A 19536-nucleotide genomic window follows, 5' to 3' on the forward strand; every position below is an offset into this window, starting at 1 on the left:
TCTCACATTTTGTGCCTGTTTTACCTCATAGATGCTTCCAATTCGATTTGGCTTTTCGTTCCTGCTTCTTTTCTTTATTATGTCTACTTTCTCGTCTGACTTTGGAGCTTCTGTTTATCGGTCAGGCTGCACAGCCAGCCGTCTGTTTGTCTGGCTGTTCGCAGTGTAAATGCCAGCGAAAGCGACAGGGGAGAGACAGTGAGAGAGACGGGGAGAGAGAGAGAGAGGGATGCAGATGGACACACACTCAAACACGCAGTCACACGCACACTCCCCCCTGCATAGTACACACATGCACCCTCTCTCTTTCTATACTTTATCAGCAGAATGAAAGTGCTTTCTGGCGGTATTTGAATGAGACAGAAAAGAGCCCTATTCAGCCCCTCTGCCCAGCTTTTATTAACACAGCGCGTCACTGAGGCGACATAAGCCTCCCCTCCCTCACACCCTCTGTCTGACTCCCCACACACACACATACCGCGCGCGCGCACACACACACACACACACACACAAGCAGAGGGAGGTCTCCTGTTCAGGTATGATGATGACCCCTTCTTGCTTTTTTCGGTCTCTTTTCTCTCTTCCCTCTTTTTTTTGCTGGCTCCTCCTCACTCAGGGGCTTTTGTTACACCCCCTCTTCTTCCTCCTCCTTCTCCTCTCCTTTTCCACCCCACCTCCCTCCCTATCCTCTCACTCTCTCTCCCCCTCTCCCTCACTCTCTCTGTCTGTTTGCCTCTGCCGCTGAATGGAAATACGCACAGATGCGTAAAGGGGCGATCAAACTCCACATATCCATCGGTGGCAGCGGCAGCATCAGCCACCCCCTTCTTCTTTGGACGGGAAGACTGATCAAGGGACAAAAAAACTTGTATTTTGGACAGTTGTTGAGCCCCCGAGCCATAGCACAAGCCTGGAGCCGGAGCCCACCTGTTTGAAGCCTGATCCTGTTGGAGCGGATCAGCCGGCGTGGCTCAGGAGCTCCAGCAACCCGGCGCAGGACGCATGGAGCGCGGGTGCAGAGGCGTAGGAGGACACGGTGTGTCCCGGCTTGAATGCATGGATTCTCACTTCTTCCTCTTATTCTTATGTTGTTGTTTTTTTGCATCATGAGCTGCTTTCTGTGACGATCCTTAAATAGAAGCCGGCGTAGAGGTTGTGTGAGGGGGGTGGCGTCTGATATGGTTTATTTGCGGTAGTTGTTATGTTTCTGCCACGATTTTTTCCTGTTTTGTGTGGGGTTTTTTTTTGTCTCTGTCTCTCCTCGCCTCTATTTTGAGTTTCCAGCTTTGATGCCACTTAGTCTGCCGGAGTCGTACTAATTAGGGGCCTGATTGACAGCTCGGTAATTGGATTTATTTCATATCCGCTCCTTGAAGTTGTGAAGCCTCTTAAGGCACGTCAGGAAGGGGTTATCGGGCTTTATTTCTGTAAGAAACAATAATAAAACAGGCTTGTTCTCTAGACTTTTAGGGATTTTTTTTTTTTTGGGGGGGGGGGGGGCTATTCTATTTTTAATGCTGTCACTTGCCAAATTCTCAGTCATTATCTGAGTCATTCTTAGAGCTCATGAGGCCCAATAACGCAGGACTGAACATGTATTTCAGGAAGAGGAGAGGGATTACTGAATAATGTTTAATGCTAAAATGTCCCAAACATTAAGTCTATTAAGTCTTATGATCTTTAAATTCAGTGTAACTTTATCGATAAATATTCCAGAAACAGCTTCCTCAAGGAAGAGGTTGTCCATGCTGGTTTAATGGAGTTGAAAAAAAAAAGTTGTTTTGTTTCATAAAACTCAAGTTCAAACCTCTCTTTGGCAGGTTTAAATGAAAACAGGTTTAATTAAAATGTGTTAATCTGGTTAAAGTTTGCAGCATGAGGATACTATCCAAGAGGACAACAGGTGCACAGAGCTCACTGGTGGAAGAGATGACCCGTTAATTCAATCCTCACAGTTGGATTTACACTTGCATAAAAAGCCTGAGCTCCTCACACGAAGAGAAGAGTTACAACTGCCTGTACATATTAAAATACACTCATTCAGACAGAGGAAACATTTGTTTAAGATAAATCTCACAGAGCACAAACAGTTTGTGAATCTGAAAGCATTTGGTTTAAAACAAACAAGCTTGGAACATGATCAATATACGATCTATGAGTTTTAAACTGTTTACATTGTATGGAAATGCAAAAGTTTACATTTGCATCATGGGACACTCTTTGCTCCATGTTTGAAAGCTGTTTTTATCTTTTAGAGTGTGATGAGTGTCTATTTCCTTCTTTTCTTCCTTTTTTCAAGGTCTAAACATCCATGCGGGAACAGGTTTGTGGATTATAGATGCCAACACTTGTTCCACTGTGCTAACAGTGTTTGCTATTGGTGCCCTTGAGAAAGCTGAAAGGAGGGGAAATCATGTAGTATTGGTTGAGCAGTTAAAGAATACATGTTCTAGTAGGGAGTGTGTATATACAGGAGTGAAAAATAAAATGACCTGAGCAGCAAACTAAAAGACTTTCTGTCACTGCAAAATGTACAACTTGGCAGTAAAGAGGTTAACAAGTCAGGATTGTTCAAATTCTTAGGAAATAAAAATAAAGTTCAATCTGATTGTGTCAGTGCTGCACAGTTGGAGAGCCCGCTGCCTGGGAGACAATACTGAGGGGATAAAGAGCACAGATTTGGGCTTTCTGGGTAGATGTCACACATGTTGCCACTCCTTAACTCCAGAAATGTGATCACTCCTCCATGATGAGGTTTAATGGGTTTCTCTCACACACTGTGTGTATGCTGGTCAGTCTGTGGCTCAGTATGGACCAGTATGATGCTATATTCCCAGTGTACCCAGTGGACAGGGTTTAGTTTCCTCCATAAGCTGTATGTCTTCCTCTGCAGGTGACTGTGACCTTCGCCTGCTGTTATCCAGTTTTGCAGGCCCCAGAGGGTTTATATAAATGTATTTCCATCTATCATTTGCATGTGTGTGTGTGTGTGTGTGTGTGTGTATGCCCTTGCTCTTAAAACCCAGTCCTGCCAATGCCCAGTGCGCTGTATGGCTTTTTATTCCTATCTGACTGTACTGATGGTTCATATAGGGATGGAAGCCATGCACGGCGCTGGGAGCACAACGCACTTGACTGTGGGCTCTGTCACCCCCTCACACACACACATACACCCACACTCACATACGCACAGCTGTATGTACAAGCCCACTCTCAAGAGCTTACATGCTCACAGAAGGCAATAAATGCATGCACACATCCAGGAGAGCGTGAAGCGAAAACCTGTCAACACAGAAATATGGATGCACATGCGCTGCGCTCTTAAACATGATTTCATTTATGCGTATGCATGCAATAGGTCTGCTTATGTTTGGTACATGCTTTGCTGAGGACTGATATGGTCCCCTGTTCCCATCGGGCCCCTATACTGCAGCGAGTCAGTCTGAAGCTGTCTGACTGTATCAGCTGACAGACAGCTCTCTGAAGTGAAACACACACATCTGCCACACCATGATCGATACGGATCAAATCAGAACAGAATGAAAATTAAATTGAAATGAAATGAACCAAATTGATTTGGAGCACAGAGGCAGAACTCTTTGCAGGTGAATCACACTGAACCGTTGCAGATTGGAAAAAATAATAATAAAACAGTTAAGGTCTTTTACCCACATCATTCTTATTCATGGTCCCAGTGGGATGACGAGAGTTTCTCAGCACACACTGCGGGTGCAAAAGCAGTGACAATCCCAGGAAATGGCTCACACGGAGAGAGACGATTACAGTCACATCTAAACCCAGTGCAGTCTGAAAACCTCTACTTATACATGTGAGGAAACAAACACTAAAAGGACGTGAATTAAAACAAATATGATGTCTGTCAGAAAGAGGACACTGAGATTCTATGATGCTCTAAATTAACTACTCATTTACAATACCTTAAAAACAGACGAGCTCTACATCAATGAACAGGTTTGTCACCGTATTAGAGCACAGATTTCCCGTTTAGAACAGAGAAGATTGTAAGAAAACATCTTTTTAACCCATAAGATTGCAAAACATTGAACTTCTTTATGGTGTGAAACAACATACTAAACATTCATCCACTGAGTTAAACATTAAACAAACAGAGACCATGCATCTGTATCATCTGCTTCATATGATATGAAATGGTAGAAGCTGATTTGAAGTATCCTTCTGACCTATGACTACTTGTTTTTTTAGACCTGGCTTCTGAGACAGTTGAATGGATTTAGTCAGATAATGATCTACAGATAAAAATCTTCGCACAATAATATTAAAGTTACATTTTGACAAGACTTCAGTATTTTATAATCTTTAATCCTCAGTCTGGATATTTTTTCATTTTAAAACAACCTTGTTGGCATACAATAAGAAGTAACATGGAGAAGTATTTCAGTGTTAAACTACTCATAGAGGCAGTTTTGTTCAAGTTTTCTTTTCAGGGAGTGTTGCTCTCTGACCTCTAGCTCTGCACACTTTACTGATTGGCTTGCATCACTGTATACAAAGTTTTCATTACACTGTAGGCTACATACCACTTTGAAAACTATACCACAAGATGGCATATTTTTTAAACTTGCAGTTTTTCTTCAACTCAATCAGCCTCTGAAATCCTTAAAATGATGATTATCTTAAAATAATGTGTTATTCTGAACCCAAAGGGGTGAGTGTGGCCTGTCAGGACTTTGGAGAAAGCTGAGTTTATTCTGTGCTCCTGAAATGGTTGTTAGAAAATGAAGAACATGTGGGATCAGTTCTAAATCAGATAAAACATGAACAAAATCTGCTTTGCTCCTTTAATGCCAGCGGTGGATCCGGTCACTGGAGTTGTTCACATTTTGAACTCATGTTTGCCTCTGGCTAAATGCTTCTAATAAAAAAATAACCAACCTTATTGGTGTTTAGCCAACCAGTATCAATGTGTCTTTAATGAAACCCCATGAGAGTAGTTATCAATGTGTCAAAGCTCAAGATTACACTTTTAATATCAGGGGGATAAGGAGCAGCTGTAACCAATAATTGATTAATTCATATTTACAGTCTACGGCTGTAACACAGAGGTAAATCTTAAGCATTTCTTTTATCAGTTGTACTGGTAAAGCTTCACATACAGCACAACACCGCCTCCCTGTGTCCAAAATGTGATACTACATCACTCAAAAATGCGTAAAAAACAAAACAAAACAGCTTCTCCGTTAAGATAATCACATATATTAAAAAGATGCTTCTTTGAGTTTTTAAAGGTGTGTAGAACCTTTTTTGTTATTTAAATTCAGGTGTCTTTGACATAGACTGTAGTTGTAAAATGTGTGGTGGAGAAGAAGAAGAAGAGGCGGATGTGACGTCAGAGCCCTGCCTCCAAAACAGCCGGGCTGCGTTGTCTCTTATGAAAGCTGCGGAGTGAAATGTTGGATAACTGCTTTGGATTGGATTCCCTGCCGTCTTACAAACCAATGTGGAAAGCTGAGTGACTTCTGCTCGTGTTGTTTTTACCAAAAACACATTTAAAGGAAGTAATTTAAAAAACAGAACGATAGAGGATAGATAGAAAGCCAACATGGCAAAGAGGAAAGAGTGTGAAGTGACACAGGCCGATACAAAGAAACTGAAGGTGTTGAAGAACAGCGGAGCCAAAGCAAGAGCGAAGAAGGAAGACACAGGTATGAGAAGTCAGGAATCCACTCATCAGTCCGACTGTCCTGCCATTTACCAATAAATGAGTAAAAACAAAACGACCCAATCAGATGTAAAGGATGTGTAAAATTTGCAGACAAATGAATGGGAATACCACACGGCTTGCTGACATTCAAAGGGATGTGTTACTTTCATAGACTGTAGATATTGGTTACTTTGTGTTGATCATGTGACGGAAAGGAATGATTTACATGATTCCTGCTGAATACATCCTGTCAGATGAAGGTTTGCAATGTTAGTCATCAGAGCTGGTTGCCAGTGTAAATAAACAGACACATTCCCAATAAGTAGTGTGATTGAAAATACCAATAGACTTTATAAAACACATGTGAGAAAATCATTCTTCAAACCTTCAACAGTAAATGTCAACAAATGAGCTTGAAATCAATCATTTGTACAACACAATCTTTTCAAATAACATAATTGCAATGTGATTCCACTAAGAATAGAGGTAATGTCCTTGTTGTTTGGTTTGTGTTCATAAATGTGGCTTTTTTAAGTGTTGTTGCCACCATAAAAGACACTTTTAGAGAAAGCAGACTGCAGCTGTGGAAGGTTACTGAAGTGGATCTGCTGGCGGCCCAGATCCACATCTGTGCCCCACTTCATCAAAAACATGAAACATGTTTGTGAGTGTGGGACAAGGAGACTTGTTTCTGTCTTGTGTGGTTTTTACAACATGCACCAGACATAAAGATTACAGTTAATGTACACAACGTTTTTTTTTCATCTACAAAAAAAAGAAGCCAGGCATCATTTGAGGTGATCATTAACGAGGCTACACGTTACACTAGTGAGTGTTCATCAGCTGGCTGCTCTGCCTCTTTGATTCTGTCATCATTTGAGTATTTCTGTGTCTGTCAGGGAACATTTGGCTGAATTGTGCTCTTCATGACAGCAGCATTAAAGTACCAGGCTGTATTTACTAAAAACACATCACACTATGATGGGGGGGGGGGGGCTGTCTGTCCTGCCTCTCTAAGCCTTTCTTGATAACGTATTCATAAACAGTGACACCCATTCATTTAAATCTCTCAACATCCTGTTGTCAGAAGCTGTTTTAGCAACACCAATAAAGTATTGTATACTTAATTATTTTTGTTTGCTCTTCAAAAGAAAGAAAGTATAATGCATGCAAACTTTTTTTAAATTATTTTTTAAACCAGGAAGATGAGTTAAGAAAAGAAAAGACCAGAGAAAGGCAAGAATAAAACAGTCAGGATTACAGCAGTCCATTATCAGAGAATGGAGTATACCAATCCAGTATCTTGCAGTTCATGTGCCATTAGTCCTTATGCATTTCACACTGTGTCATAGATAATCCATTTCTTCTATTTGCCACCTAAACATGTCCCCTCAGTCTTAGATGCTCTGTCATTTTTAAGACATTACAAATCTCTCTTATCTGACCATTGTTGCAAAGAATGGGAGTCCATGTCTTGACCATTTCATGGTATTGCCTTTAACTTACTAGCTCAATATCTCAATCAAATATCTATTATTATTATTAATCACACAGTCATCTAAATTTAACCGCCCATTACCTTTAACTATTACTTCAGGGCTAAACATATCTAATATAGTGCAGAGACAGATTAGGCGAGATGACAGTGGTATTGTTTGTTTCAGTTGATTATACAACACAGATTTGTTGATGCTTCAGCTGTAAAGGGCTCAAGAAGAAGAAGAAGAATACTGACCACCTAAGAGTATCCTTTAACCAACCCTCCTTGATGTAATCATTACTCCCTTTGTGTCCCTCCAGGTAGTGACATCACAGACAAAGAGGAGACGCTCAAGAGAAAGGTTCAACCTAAACCTCATTCCTCCGCAAAAAAAGCTGCAGGGAACAACTCGTCGTCCACCGCATCCTCAACCACCGCCGCTGTCAGAACCAGTAAATACTTCCAGTCATCTGTTAAGAAGGAGGACTCGGACAGTGACGACTTTGACATGGTGACGTCAAGACCACCTGCATCTAAACACAAGAACGCCAAAAAAGCAGAGAACAAAGAAGAAGAAGAAGATGAGGAGGAGGAGGAGGACAGTGAGGAGAGCGGGGATGATTGGGAAGAAGTGGAAGGTGTGTGCCGATAAACAGAAAATATTTTATGATTCTGATGACACATTTGAACTAATTTTTAAGCCAGTAGGAAGAGCGGGTTGGAAAGTAAAGTAAAGAGATAATGTGAGTGTGTGTCTGTGTCTCTCAGAGCTGTCTGGGCCGCTGGGTCCAGTTGAACCTCCAGAACCGGTCCTGCCCTCTCAGCCTGTGGAGATAGAGATAGAGATCGAGACTCCAGAAGTCAGGAAAAGGTGAGTGGACATCTGTGCATATATCTGAAATATACAACATGTGAGAGATGATTTGACAATGTTATTCATTATCGCTTGGATATCTTGTAAAATACAAATGTTTGCTGGAAATATGCAGAATAAAAACATTAATAATCCATTCAGCATGTGTTCACGGGGTTATTTTTTAAATAAATGACACTAAAATCTCAAATAAATACAAATCAAAGATAATTTTAAAGATATTCATTTGAGATAAATATACATTATTTACAAACTTGTAAATAATAACCAGAGATGCACCGATCAACTTTTTGTCAGTTCCAATCAGATTCTGATCAATCTTATGTAACGATATCTATACTGATTCTGATATTTTTATTATCTTAACTAGTGTTAGTGTTGTTGTCTGTAAAATGTGTAAGGCTACACAAAGCTGTAATAAACCCAGCATTGCATTGTGCTGGCTTTGCATACAAACAGGAAGCAGCAACAACTGTCAGGTTTTTAAAATTAAATCCTTTAAACTGGAGCTGTTCAATCTCACCTGAACGTTGTCATGGAGACGATTTGAGGACACTTCTTACAGTTCAGTCTGAACATCTTCAAAGTGAGACTGTGCGAGCTGAGAATGTTTAAAGTGCCCAACCATCTTTGATAAAAAGCATTTATTTGTATTTAGAAGAACTTCCTTAAAGTGTTGTGTTCTTAGTCAATGTGTAACTCAAAGAGAATGTAACCTCTGTGTCGTTATGTGAAGTCATAAACTAGGCTGTCTCATGTCTGCTTGGATCCTCATTTAATGGAGGCAAGCCTTCATTTTGTTAATCTGTTAGTGTCTTGATTTATGCTTTTCAAAAGGCCAATTAGCATGTTAGAATGTATTTATTTGTATGTCTGTTTTACTCCAACAATCCTGATGTGTCATTGGTCAGGCAAAAGAGGCAGGCAGAGTTTGAGAATTATCTGAAGCGGATGGTGAACCGGTTCAAGAAGGACCAGCTGATAGACACGCACAAGGTGAACACACGCTGATTTATGTCATTGTTTACCTTCTCGCTGATTCCTAATCCTGTGTCTTACCACATCAGAATCTTTAAAGCCTGTGATTGGTTCTTTCAGGTCCACCTTATGTGTCTGATAGCCAGTGGGATGTTCCGCAACCGTCTGTGCCGCGAACCGGACCTGCTGGCCATCACTCTGTCGCTTCTGCCCCCTCACTATGCCATGGTCGCCAAGGAGCGAATCGACCAGAACTACCTCTCCGGACTACTCAAGTGGTGTGTGCCTGTGAGATTGAAGCTCAAGCTGTTTTATATGGCACAGTGTGTAATGGCAGTCTGATAACAAACTACAGGTCTAATAATAACCTGTAAATCTTCATTCTCCATCTTTTTCTCTCCCTCGCTCCTCACTTTTAGGTTCAAAGCTACGTTCACTCTGAACCCCAGTCTTCCCTGTGAGGAGCATCCAGACCCCTGGGCTCTGCTGGGGAGGCGGCTAGCCAGTCTGTCAGCCAAAAACCACCAGGAGATGACTCATGTTGGTATTTTTCTACCAGGCTGGTTCATTGAAAGATATCTACAGCCTCTGAGTGACATAACAAAGGTGAAATAAATTGGACAGATATGTAATAATGGTCCCGTCTGTTTGTGTTGTGTTTCCTGCAGCTGTTACTGCTGGTCCTGAGGTCTCTGCAGCTCTTCTGCAGATTGGTTCTTTCTCTGCAGCCGATTCCTCTCAAAGCCCCATCAGCCAAGGTACTCTAACAAAGTCCAGAGTACAGAAACTGTGCTTAGTCAAGAGATTGCAGTGAAGAGTTCAGGGAGTACTTCCTTTCACCCAGCTACTCAATATATTAGTATGACAGCAAACCAATCATCATTTAAAATTAGTGGTTTCATACCTTACATAACAGCTTGAGTCTCTGATTTAACTTTGATCACCTAAATAACACTTCTGGCTGACTTCTAACTCTGAAATTAAAGCTCTTTCAATTTGCTAAAGCAAAGAGATAGATTATGGATGTAAGGTAACTTGTAGCTGCGCTAACTAGTTATTCTTTTGTCCAAAAAAGCCAGCACTCCAACATGGCATGTTTCCTCAATGTCTGATGAGGGAGGTCATTTTATCATTTAATTCAGCAGATATCTTATATATTGGTCCTTTAACAGAATAACCATTACTCTGTTAATTATTTTAACCCTTTATGAATAACTTTTCTTGTTTACTGTTTCAACCTAGCATCCATCTGTTTTTCAAATACCGGTTTTTGATTATAGATAAAGATAAATAGATTTATTTGACAAATTTTAAACACATACATGACAGGCTGATCATATCAGACTCCATGTAAGAAAAATAAATTGTCAAGGATTAAAATACACAAAAAAGCCTGAGGGCTTATTTTCATTGTGGTATCAAAGATCAATCACACAACATAAGCTTGTATTTATGTTTTCAGCATCGTCTGTTCTCATGTTAGTGTTCTTAATATTTCTCTCTCCAGAGCAAAGGGGATAAATCGCCTGCTAGTGCCCCAGGAAAAAGTGCAAAGAACACAGGCAAGGGAACCTCCAAGGCCAGCCCCCCCGAGTCAAAGGTATCTACAGGCACCAAGAGACGAGCAGGTGGAGGTAAGACCAAAGAAGACAGAGGGGGAAAGAAAGCTAAGACAAATAGAATAAAGGAGGAGGAAGATGAAAAGGCCATCGTGTCAGCAGGGCAGAGGCCAAAGAACTCCAAGCGTCGCAGCATCGCCTCAAAAGTCAGCTACAAGGAGGAGAGCAACAGTGAAGAGGAGAAGGAGGAGGAGGGGCTTAGTGATGAGGAATTCCAGGCATCAAGTGAGGAGGACAGTGCAGAGTCAGAGAGTGGAGCTAAATCGACAAAGATTGGGAAAAGAACTGTGTCCACCAACAAGAATACTCCAGCTTCTAAGAAAAAGAGTGGTGGAGGGAATAACCAGGTAAAGGAGGAGGACAGGAAGTGGGAGAATGAGGAGGAAGATGAAGAAGAAATAAAGAGCAACACAACAAAGCGAAGGAGTGGGAAAAAGAAGGAGGGGCCTGGAGCGGACGAGTGGTTGGAAGTTTTTCTGGACAAAACGTCCTCCTGGGTCTGCGTGGATGTGGAGCACGGTGTCGGGATGCCTCAGCTCTGCTCCCAGAATGCAACAGCGCCTGTGACGTACGTGGTGTCAGTGGACAACGACGGGTTTGTAAAGGACCTGGGAAGGAAGTATGACCCCACCTGGATGACATCGACCAGAAAGAGGCGGGTGGATGAAGAGTGGTGGGAGCAAACACTGGAGCCCTTTGTGGGACCTGAGGACGAGAGGGACAGAAAGGAGGAGAAGGAGGTGAGACAGGAAGACAGACAAGTAGACATACAGACAGTATGATGAGACAGGCGAGATCGGAAGATTTATTTTTTTATCTCGTTAAGTACAGCTTGCAACACAAGAGCTCAAGCATGCACAAACTTATTTGATACCATATATTTTTTCAGTAATACATTATATTCTCTTACTCAGATAGATCTGATGACTTTTTGCACGTCTTCAATTTGCAGCAACATATTTTTGAATTTATTAGAATTTTGTATGACGCATTAAGGGTTTTATTTGTGAATGCTTTCCTTTGCCTCATTCTGTCCCAACCCCCTCTCTTCCAGAGGGAAATGTCAGAGAGAAACACATTATTTCAGAAACGTGTCCACTGGATAATTTACAGATTTAGTGTATGTAGATTTATTATATGCATGTTTCAGGCCACGCACCAAAGCCATCCGCAGCTCATTACTGTATGGTTCAATTTATTCCTAATCACCCCAAATCACTAAATATGCTGTGCAACGATTATATTGTATTGTATTGTATTAGCATAGAGTTCTAGACAGATGGTTCCATCAATACACCTGTCTGTTTCATCGACTGATGAGCGTATCTCCTAAATGTCCCTCTTGATGTCCACCCAGCTTCAGAACAGGCTGCTGAACAGACCTCTGCCCATCTCAGTCGGAGAGTACAAGAACCACCCGCTGTACGCCTTACAGAGACACCTGCTGAAATATGAAGCTATCTACCCGTCATCAGCTACTGTGCTGGGATACTGCAGGGGAGAGCCTGTGTACTCCAGGTCAGTAATGTAAATAACATTAGCATTGAATCCGTTTCAAATAAGTTTGTCTCCATATGCATTGCATAGTCTGAGTAGAGTCTGTGATGCTGATCTGTAACAGTCAAGCATCCTTTCTCTTAGCTCTAGTGACGTAAGTTTCTGTGCTGCTATTCAGGTGCTGGATACTCCTGAGTCAGAATTACAGATTAAATACAAAGTCAAATATAAATGCAATTATTTTACTTATTTCTAAGGCTTCACCAGAGCAGTCACTCGTTGTGAAAACATGTAACATGACATCCTAGTATCTTTTGGTGAACTGCATGTAACCCACATATGCATCATTTTATTTTTAAAGGGGGCATATTATGAAAAATCCACCTTTACAGTGTTTTTGAACATTTATTTGGGTAACCTGAGTGTCTACTGACCCACAAAATGTGAAATAAACCCATCCAGTCCTTTCTTTGTGGTCTGCATAAGTCTAAAAAAAAAAACCCTCCCCTGATATCTCCACCCATGGACTCCACCCCTAGCCTAGAACAAAACTTTTGTGCAGGCAGGTCTGCTATTTTCATTCTTGCTACAGAGGAGTGATGTCTACAGGAAAACTCAGGGGGGGGGGGGGGGGGGGGGGGTCATTGCATTTAAAGAGACACACACACCAAAACGGAGCGTTCTGAGAGAGCTGGTTTATACAGGGTCACAAACCTCCTCTGCTGCTTGATTCATGTTATATTTTGACCAAAGCACAGCACAGATGTTTCATTTAGACCACAGGGGACTGTTTGAAAAGGTGGAAAAGGGGGTATAATATTTCCTCTTTAAATACTAATTTGTGTAAAGAACTGGTATTGGAACACAGCCGTTGCCACTGTTCACTCGTCTGAATTAGCTTTGCCTGTGTGCATCAGTGTCCACCTGGTGGTGCTATTTGATCACTTAAACTGTCATCTCCCTCTAGCTTTTGTGTTCAACTTCAAAACATGAATCTCCAAAGACAAATTTTAAAGTATGATGAATTAAAGTATTTCTTGTTATTCTTCTTATGTGTAAATGTTGTTTACTTTAAAGGGATTGTGTGCACACGCTCCACTCCAAAGACACGTGGCTGAAAGAAGCTCGGACGGTCAGACTAGGAGAAGAGCCGTTCAAGGTGGGGAGTTCTTCTTTTTTTTTTTCTCTCTTCCTTATCCATTACTTCTCTTCTTTGAGTATGTTCAAGTGTTTGTGTATTGTTTTTCTCTCCGATCAAACCCACTCTACGCTCAACTCTAAACCAGTTTAACAACCGTCACGAGTCATGACGGATGTTCATAAAAATGAGGAACAACATCAGAAACGGTTAACCTCAATATGAGAGCTTGGTCACAGTCGATTGTTTCAGATGTCAGTCAACACTCCACAGATGTTGTCATGTGGTAACAACAGAGTGAACCTCCTCTCTTCCATTAAGGATCTTTTTTAACATTAAACTGTTAAAGGTCATATCATCAGCTGTGTGATCTGTTGGCTGTTATATTGAAAGGTCTATGTAGCGAGGTTTACCTCACGTTTTTTTTTTTTTGATTTGTGGTCACAGCTACAGGCCTTAATGAAGGATCAACCTGGGGTGACAGTGTCATAGTGGTTGGTTTGTGCGGAGGCTGCGGTCCTCCAGGTGAGCGACCAGGGTTCGGGTCTGGTCTGTGGCGCCTTCCCCGAGTGTCGTTCCCCACTTTCTCTCTCTCCTTGAATCTCTATCCACTGTCCTGTCACTACAAAAAAGGCATAAAAAGGCCAAAAAATACATATTAACATGTTGGAGCAACCCAGAGATAACTGTAGTATTAGCCTCATTTTAATCAAATGAATAATTAATAGCAGGTAGGGATGTAACGAATCACTCAACTCTTGATACGATTCATGATACTGAGTTCACGATACGATTTATTTTACAAAATGAGACTGAAGACAAGTATGAGAGGACTGGGAAAGATTCCTTTCATTTTTTCCTGAAAAGATCAATGCACCTCGTAATCTCTTAGGCTCGGGGCTGCAAACCGGCGTGTCAGTAGGGATTGGCCTTGGTGTGGATTAATTGCTGCATCATGTTGGTTGTGCTATTTGTGTAGTTCCCTGTCTTCTTGACATATTTGCGCACAGTTTTTTTCTGATCTGTTATCTTCTCACCTCTTTCTCAGCTAAAATGTTTCCACATCTCCAATTTAAAAGACGGTGGTGCGTCCTCAATTTCAAAATCTTGCTCTGCAGCTGCCAACCGCCTCTGCTCTACAGCTGCTGATGCTCACGATATTATTGAGATTCATTTTTCAGATTACAGATGTGAATCTTGACTTCTTTGAATCGATTTTTAACTGTGCTACTGTGAACTTAGGTTGTCAATGTTTTTAATACCATGTGTTTTAGAATGATAGGATCTGTGATTTGAATCAGCGGTTCCCAAACTTTGCCATGCCACGACCCCCATATATCATTAACCTCCTCAGACGGGGACCCCCCTCTTGCAACATTTTTTAACTTCCTTGAACACATTTGGTCACTTCAATTCTTACTTCATATATTAAAGTCATACTTTGTGTGCTCGCTCATAATGACACCCTTTAGACGCCAGAGTGGCCTTCTGTGGTTGTGGCTCTTTTGCAGCTCAGTCAATTTTTGCAGCTGGTCTTATCTTTATAGGCACGTTTCTGAGAACGAGGCGGCAGGCAGATTCACTGAGATATCAGTGTCACTCAGAGCAGCGGATGTAGTGTTGTGTTACTCTTTTTTATCTTAAAAAATTGTCACACAAAAGAACATATATCCAATATGAATTGATTAATAACTTCTAATAAGACACATTACTATTTTATTGTCACAAATAATGTTCGAGTTTTTTATTCTTGTTCCATTTTACTCCCTCTCCCTCCAAGTTTTTGGGACCCCCTGGCACTCTCTGGCAACCCCCCAGGTGGACCTTGACCCCCACTTTGAAAAACACTGATTTAAATGATGGAAAGTATCATCATTACATTTAGGATCTAGTATTTGTATACTGTATTTACCGATGTAAGGCATCTACAGGCTTGCTCCAACAGTATTGTGTTGTCCTTTTACAGTGACAATAAAGATGTCTTATCTTATCAAAGAATTACCGTAGCTTTAAAAAGCTACGGTAATTCTATATAATTTTAGGCCAAAGCTGCAGCAAGAGAGAGACAGAGCATGCTGTCTAAATGGCACAAATACATTAACAATGCTTCATTACCGATGGACTGCCAATGTTTTTGAGCAATTTAGACAGCGTGAAGGAGTTTGCTTGCCCCTTTTCTTTTTCTTGACTTGTGTAAATCAGTGAACTTCTAGTGATGAAAGATACAACTGAAAACTCATAGTATTTGGTCTTTTTCATTTCTCTGATTTTTTGGGAAATTTTTAAAATCCAAAACAAAAAACATCAACCAGAATTTACATTTGTAGACACTTCAAATCCAACAACAAATGACCCAATATCGGGTGCCTGTAACTTCTATTTTTGCTGCAATGCTATCAAAACAGTGTTTAAAATAATGGTATTGTGACTACCATACAGTGACTGTGTGTAACAGTGTTTTACACTCAAACAAATACCCAGTCAGTCATATTGGTATTCTCATTTTTATACACACTTACACTGACTTGGTTGATGCTTCAGCTCATTGGTCCAGACTAATCTGTAATGACACAGTAGTGTAGTCGCTGTTCAGCCACAACTTAGACTGAAACAGGAGTCTCTGTGTTTAGTTCTATTTTATAATCAGCATAAATAAGAAGACCTTGTGTATGACAATGCCACTGTGTCCGTCAGATGGTGAGGGGCTTCTCCAATCGTTCCCGTAAGGCCAGGATGGCGTCTGAGCTGAAGGAAGAAAAAGACCTGCCTCTGTTTGGAGAGTGGCAGACTGAAGACTACCAGCCGCCTCTCGCTGTGGACGGGAAGGTAAAAGAAGGGGTCACTGTAGTAGCACATATAAGGTTACAGCAGAGCAACAAAGAATTGTTTCAATAGAAAATATGAAGTCAGATGTTATTTTTTTAATGGAGAAATCAGAGGTTTAAAACAATGACAAAAAAATGAAAACCCAAGCTCCAGTTCCTGTAATAGTGTTGTTTCCTGATTGTCCGTGTCTGTTGTTTTCAGGTTCCTCGTAACGACTACGGTAACGTCTACCTGTTTAAGCCCTGTATGTTACCGGTGGGCTGTGTTCATGTGAGGCTCAACAATCTGCACCGCGTGGCCAAGAAGCTGGACATGGACGCTGCCCCTGCGGTCACAGGCTTTGACTTCCATGGAGGATACTCGCACGCTGTGTAAGACAACACTGAGAAGCTCCCGCTGAGACAGAAGTTAAACACAAAGGAAGCAGGGGGAGTGGGATCAGTACTGTTTATTTAGTCACACTCCAGCGTCAGGGTTTAACAACTGCACTGCATTCACTTTGTTTGAGTCATTTTATTTCTTCATCTAGTTCATTTTTTTTCCATTAGGGATATTTCCCAACCCCTAGCATGACACAGAACAACATCTGCTGTACATTCTTTAGTTTATATCAAAGATAAGGAAGAGGTTGAGTCATGAGCTGTGAAAATGAATCAGTCTCCATGGCTTTTCTCTGCATTCACTCCCATTCTTAAACCCTTATCTGCCTTAACAATCCCACATGTGCTGTGTAATAAGGAGGATTGTTGTTTATGGCTTTTATTGCTGTTCTAATCTTTTTATCAAAGCAAGATCCTCTGCTATCCAAGTATTGCTATATTGGTCCAAATGAACAGGTTTCATGTCATTAGTGAGCTTTGATCCACATATTTAGTAAAAAAAAAATGCTGCTGTATGAGCAGCTTTTAATTCTGTTGTGTGCTCAGCTTTCCCCTTATTTAATTGCATTACATGTTTTCTCTCATTACAAACATTTGCATAGTAGTAAGCATAGTTGCATAGTGTTGAGATTTTAAATATCTAACATCTTTAATTTAAGTCTTCACAATGGGATATCTACTCACAGAGGGTCAATTACTGACTAACGTGGTGACAAAAGAACTTTAAATAATGACAGCTGTTATGAAAGCATGCTAATCGTATGTGAACATGTTTTCTGTGTGTTTCAGGACTGATGGTTACATTGTGTGTGAGGAGCATGAGGAGATTCTCAGAGCGGCCTGGGTAGAAGATCAAGAGCTTCAGAAACAGAAGGAGAAAGAGGTGTGTGTGTTTTGCACTTTGGTTAAGAGGTAGCTCACTTTCAAGTTAAAGCCAGAACTCGTACTTTAAAAATCCTGTGTTAAAACCAAAATACAGCATTACCATTTAATTTTTTCAAATTTCCAGAAGAGAGAAAAGAGGGCAATATCCAACTGGACTCTGCTGGTGAAAGGGCTCCAGATCAGAGAGAGGCTCAAGCAGCGCTACGGCAAAAAGAACCAGGGCCTGGCGTGCCTTGCTCAGGGAGAGGAGACGGGTGGGCTATCTTCTGATGAGGAGGATGCGGCTGAAGATGGAAGTCCAGGAGCTAAGACTGCTTCAGAGACGCTGGCCATGTCCTGGCCTCAGAACAGACAAGCAGAGGAGGACGGAGGGAGCATCAGTGGACTGAAGAAGAAGACGACAACGAAACGAGAAAAGAGAGGACAGGAGAAGCACATGTTCCCCTTTGAGAAAGTGTGATTTCAGAATGTCAAAGCTACACCTCAGATTGGTTGATATGATCCAATATAGCAGACCTTTTGCTTTAACAGTATAAAGCAGGCCTTGGAGAGAGACGATGAACAAAAGGAATATTTTGTAGTTTTCTGTGGATTGATCTATTTCCTCCAGTGCTGATCATTCATGAACTCAACTCTCCTCAATTTCCTCATCACTGTACATATTACCACTAGCTCCTATGCTGTGTTGTTAGTTGTTCTTGTATGGTAGCTGAATGGAATTTAAGTACACATGCCGAGACATTGAGGTAAAACCTGCAAAACATAACAAATCAGTGTTATCATTGTGTAAACAAAGTCAACAGGAATGAGAGAACAGGGAAGAGTCCTTACAGTTTCAAATGTGTTCAGCATGGCACAAAGACTCTCAGCCCTCATGCAAGTATTCATGTGCTTAAACATTTTCGACACAGACTTGAATTCATGACTAGTAGTGTGGCGAGTATAATGTGTTTATAACCTGAGCCTAAAAAGACACGACAAACACTGGCTGATGAACATTTTCTATTTCAGTTGAAGTTGCTGAAAACTCTCAGAAGCTGCACTACCTCACCTACCTGCTTCTGTTGAGTTTCATCATCTCCACTGAGGCATGTGTCCAAAATCTCCCTCCGCTTTCTAAAACCAGCCTAACGGAGCTCTACTAATGCTACTGGCTCAAATGTTTGGCATGAAACCCGACGATGAAAACATTCACTTGTTTGTTGTGCTCAAGTGACCTCGTGTTGACCTTCTCTTGAGGTTGAAAAATGGATCATTGAAACTGTTAAATGATTTCTTATCCATCTCTCACGCCGTCTCTTCTCACAAACACTGTACTTCCCCCTTTTCCTCGTTAGGCTGCTAAATCCCCGGAGGGTTTATGTGTTTCTGTGTTTCACATTCAGGCACTTGATCTCACACTCATCTCTTTCCACACTTCCGTCATTCTTTCACACCTTGTGTATGTAAGTGTCTTCCCACGCAGCAGATGATGGCTGCATTTAAAATAGGAAATCATTTTTTGTACGGAAAAAGTATTTTTGCAAGAAATGTTTAAATATCAATAAAAAAAAGTCAAACCACCAGTATAAATGTTGTTATACCTTATTTGTGTTTGTGTTTTTATAACAAAAACTATTTTACAATAATTAAAAATAGAATGAAATTCTTCCACAAATAAAGAAAATCTCCAGGTTTTAAAATCAGCTATCACACAGTTAAGTACAAATGATAAAATATTCACCACGGCTATCATTCTGTTGTTTTTACGTTTCCTTCCTCATTTGATCATGTGGGTACATTTTGACTTGTGCTAAACTGGCTCCATCCAGACAGAGGTTACCAGGAGTTCAGTGTCCAACGATTGATTCAAGGATACATATAAATATCTTATGTAAGTTTTCTAAATGTCACTTTCATCTGTTGGGGTAACCCTACTGGAGAAATATGGGTGTTAGGTTTATTTTAGATTTAAACAAAACTGTTATTACGTGAAAACAAATTGGTATCCGTCTTGCTGTTGCTGCCAAGACGGTCATGGCCTATATCGATTAGTCACAAAAATCATAGTGTGCAAACTAAAGAACATGGATTTGAAGTTGGAGGTGATTTTTTTATTTTATTTTATTAGAAATGTATTTAAGTGATTTATTTTTGGGCTTTTTGTACCTTTAATGGAGAGATAGGACAGTGGATA

The 19536-nt window shown here is 40.9% G+C and overlaps 1 protein-coding gene across 1 annotated transcript; it reads left to right on the plus strand.

Moving 5' to 3' along the window:
* The first annotated feature begins 5369 nt into the window (after positions 1-5369).
* xpc (xeroderma pigmentosum, complementation group C) lies at positions 5370-19094 on the plus strand. The gene is made up of 14 exons (XM_061057239.1): positions 5370-5684; positions 7484-7801; positions 7932-8034; positions 8949-9033; positions 9136-9293; positions 9435-9555; positions 9684-9773; positions 10523-11374; positions 11992-12152; positions 13209-13290; positions 15964-16095; positions 16297-16466; positions 17265-17358; positions 17485-19094. Exons 1-14 carry the CDS (start codon positions 5582-5584, stop codon positions 17818-17820), a joined length of 2805 nt encoding a protein of 934 aa, XP_060913222.1. The 5' UTR covers positions 5370-5581; the 3' UTR covers positions 17821-19094.
* The last annotated feature ends 442 nt before the right edge of the window (positions 19095-19536 follow it).

This window comes from Labrus mixtus, chromosome 15, assembly GCF_963584025.1.
Source record: "Labrus mixtus chromosome 15, fLabMix1.1, whole genome shotgun sequence".
In the NCBI taxonomy this organism is placed as follows: Eukaryota; Metazoa; Chordata; class Actinopteri; order Labriformes; family Labridae; genus Labrus; species Labrus mixtus.

Coding starts and splice junctions, on each gene's coding strand:
- xpc (XM_061057239.1), top strand. CDS start 5,582: ATGGCAAAGAGGAAAGAGTGTGAAGTGACACAGGCCGATACAAAGAAA. Junction 9,034..9,135: donor AGCTGATAGACACGCACAAG/GTGAACACACGC, acceptor TGGTTCTTTCAG/GTCCACCTTATGTGTCTGAT. Junction 13,291..15,963: donor TAGGAGAAGAGCCGTTCAAG/GTGGGGAGTTCT, acceptor TGTGTCCGTCAG/ATGGTGAGGGGCTTCTCCAA.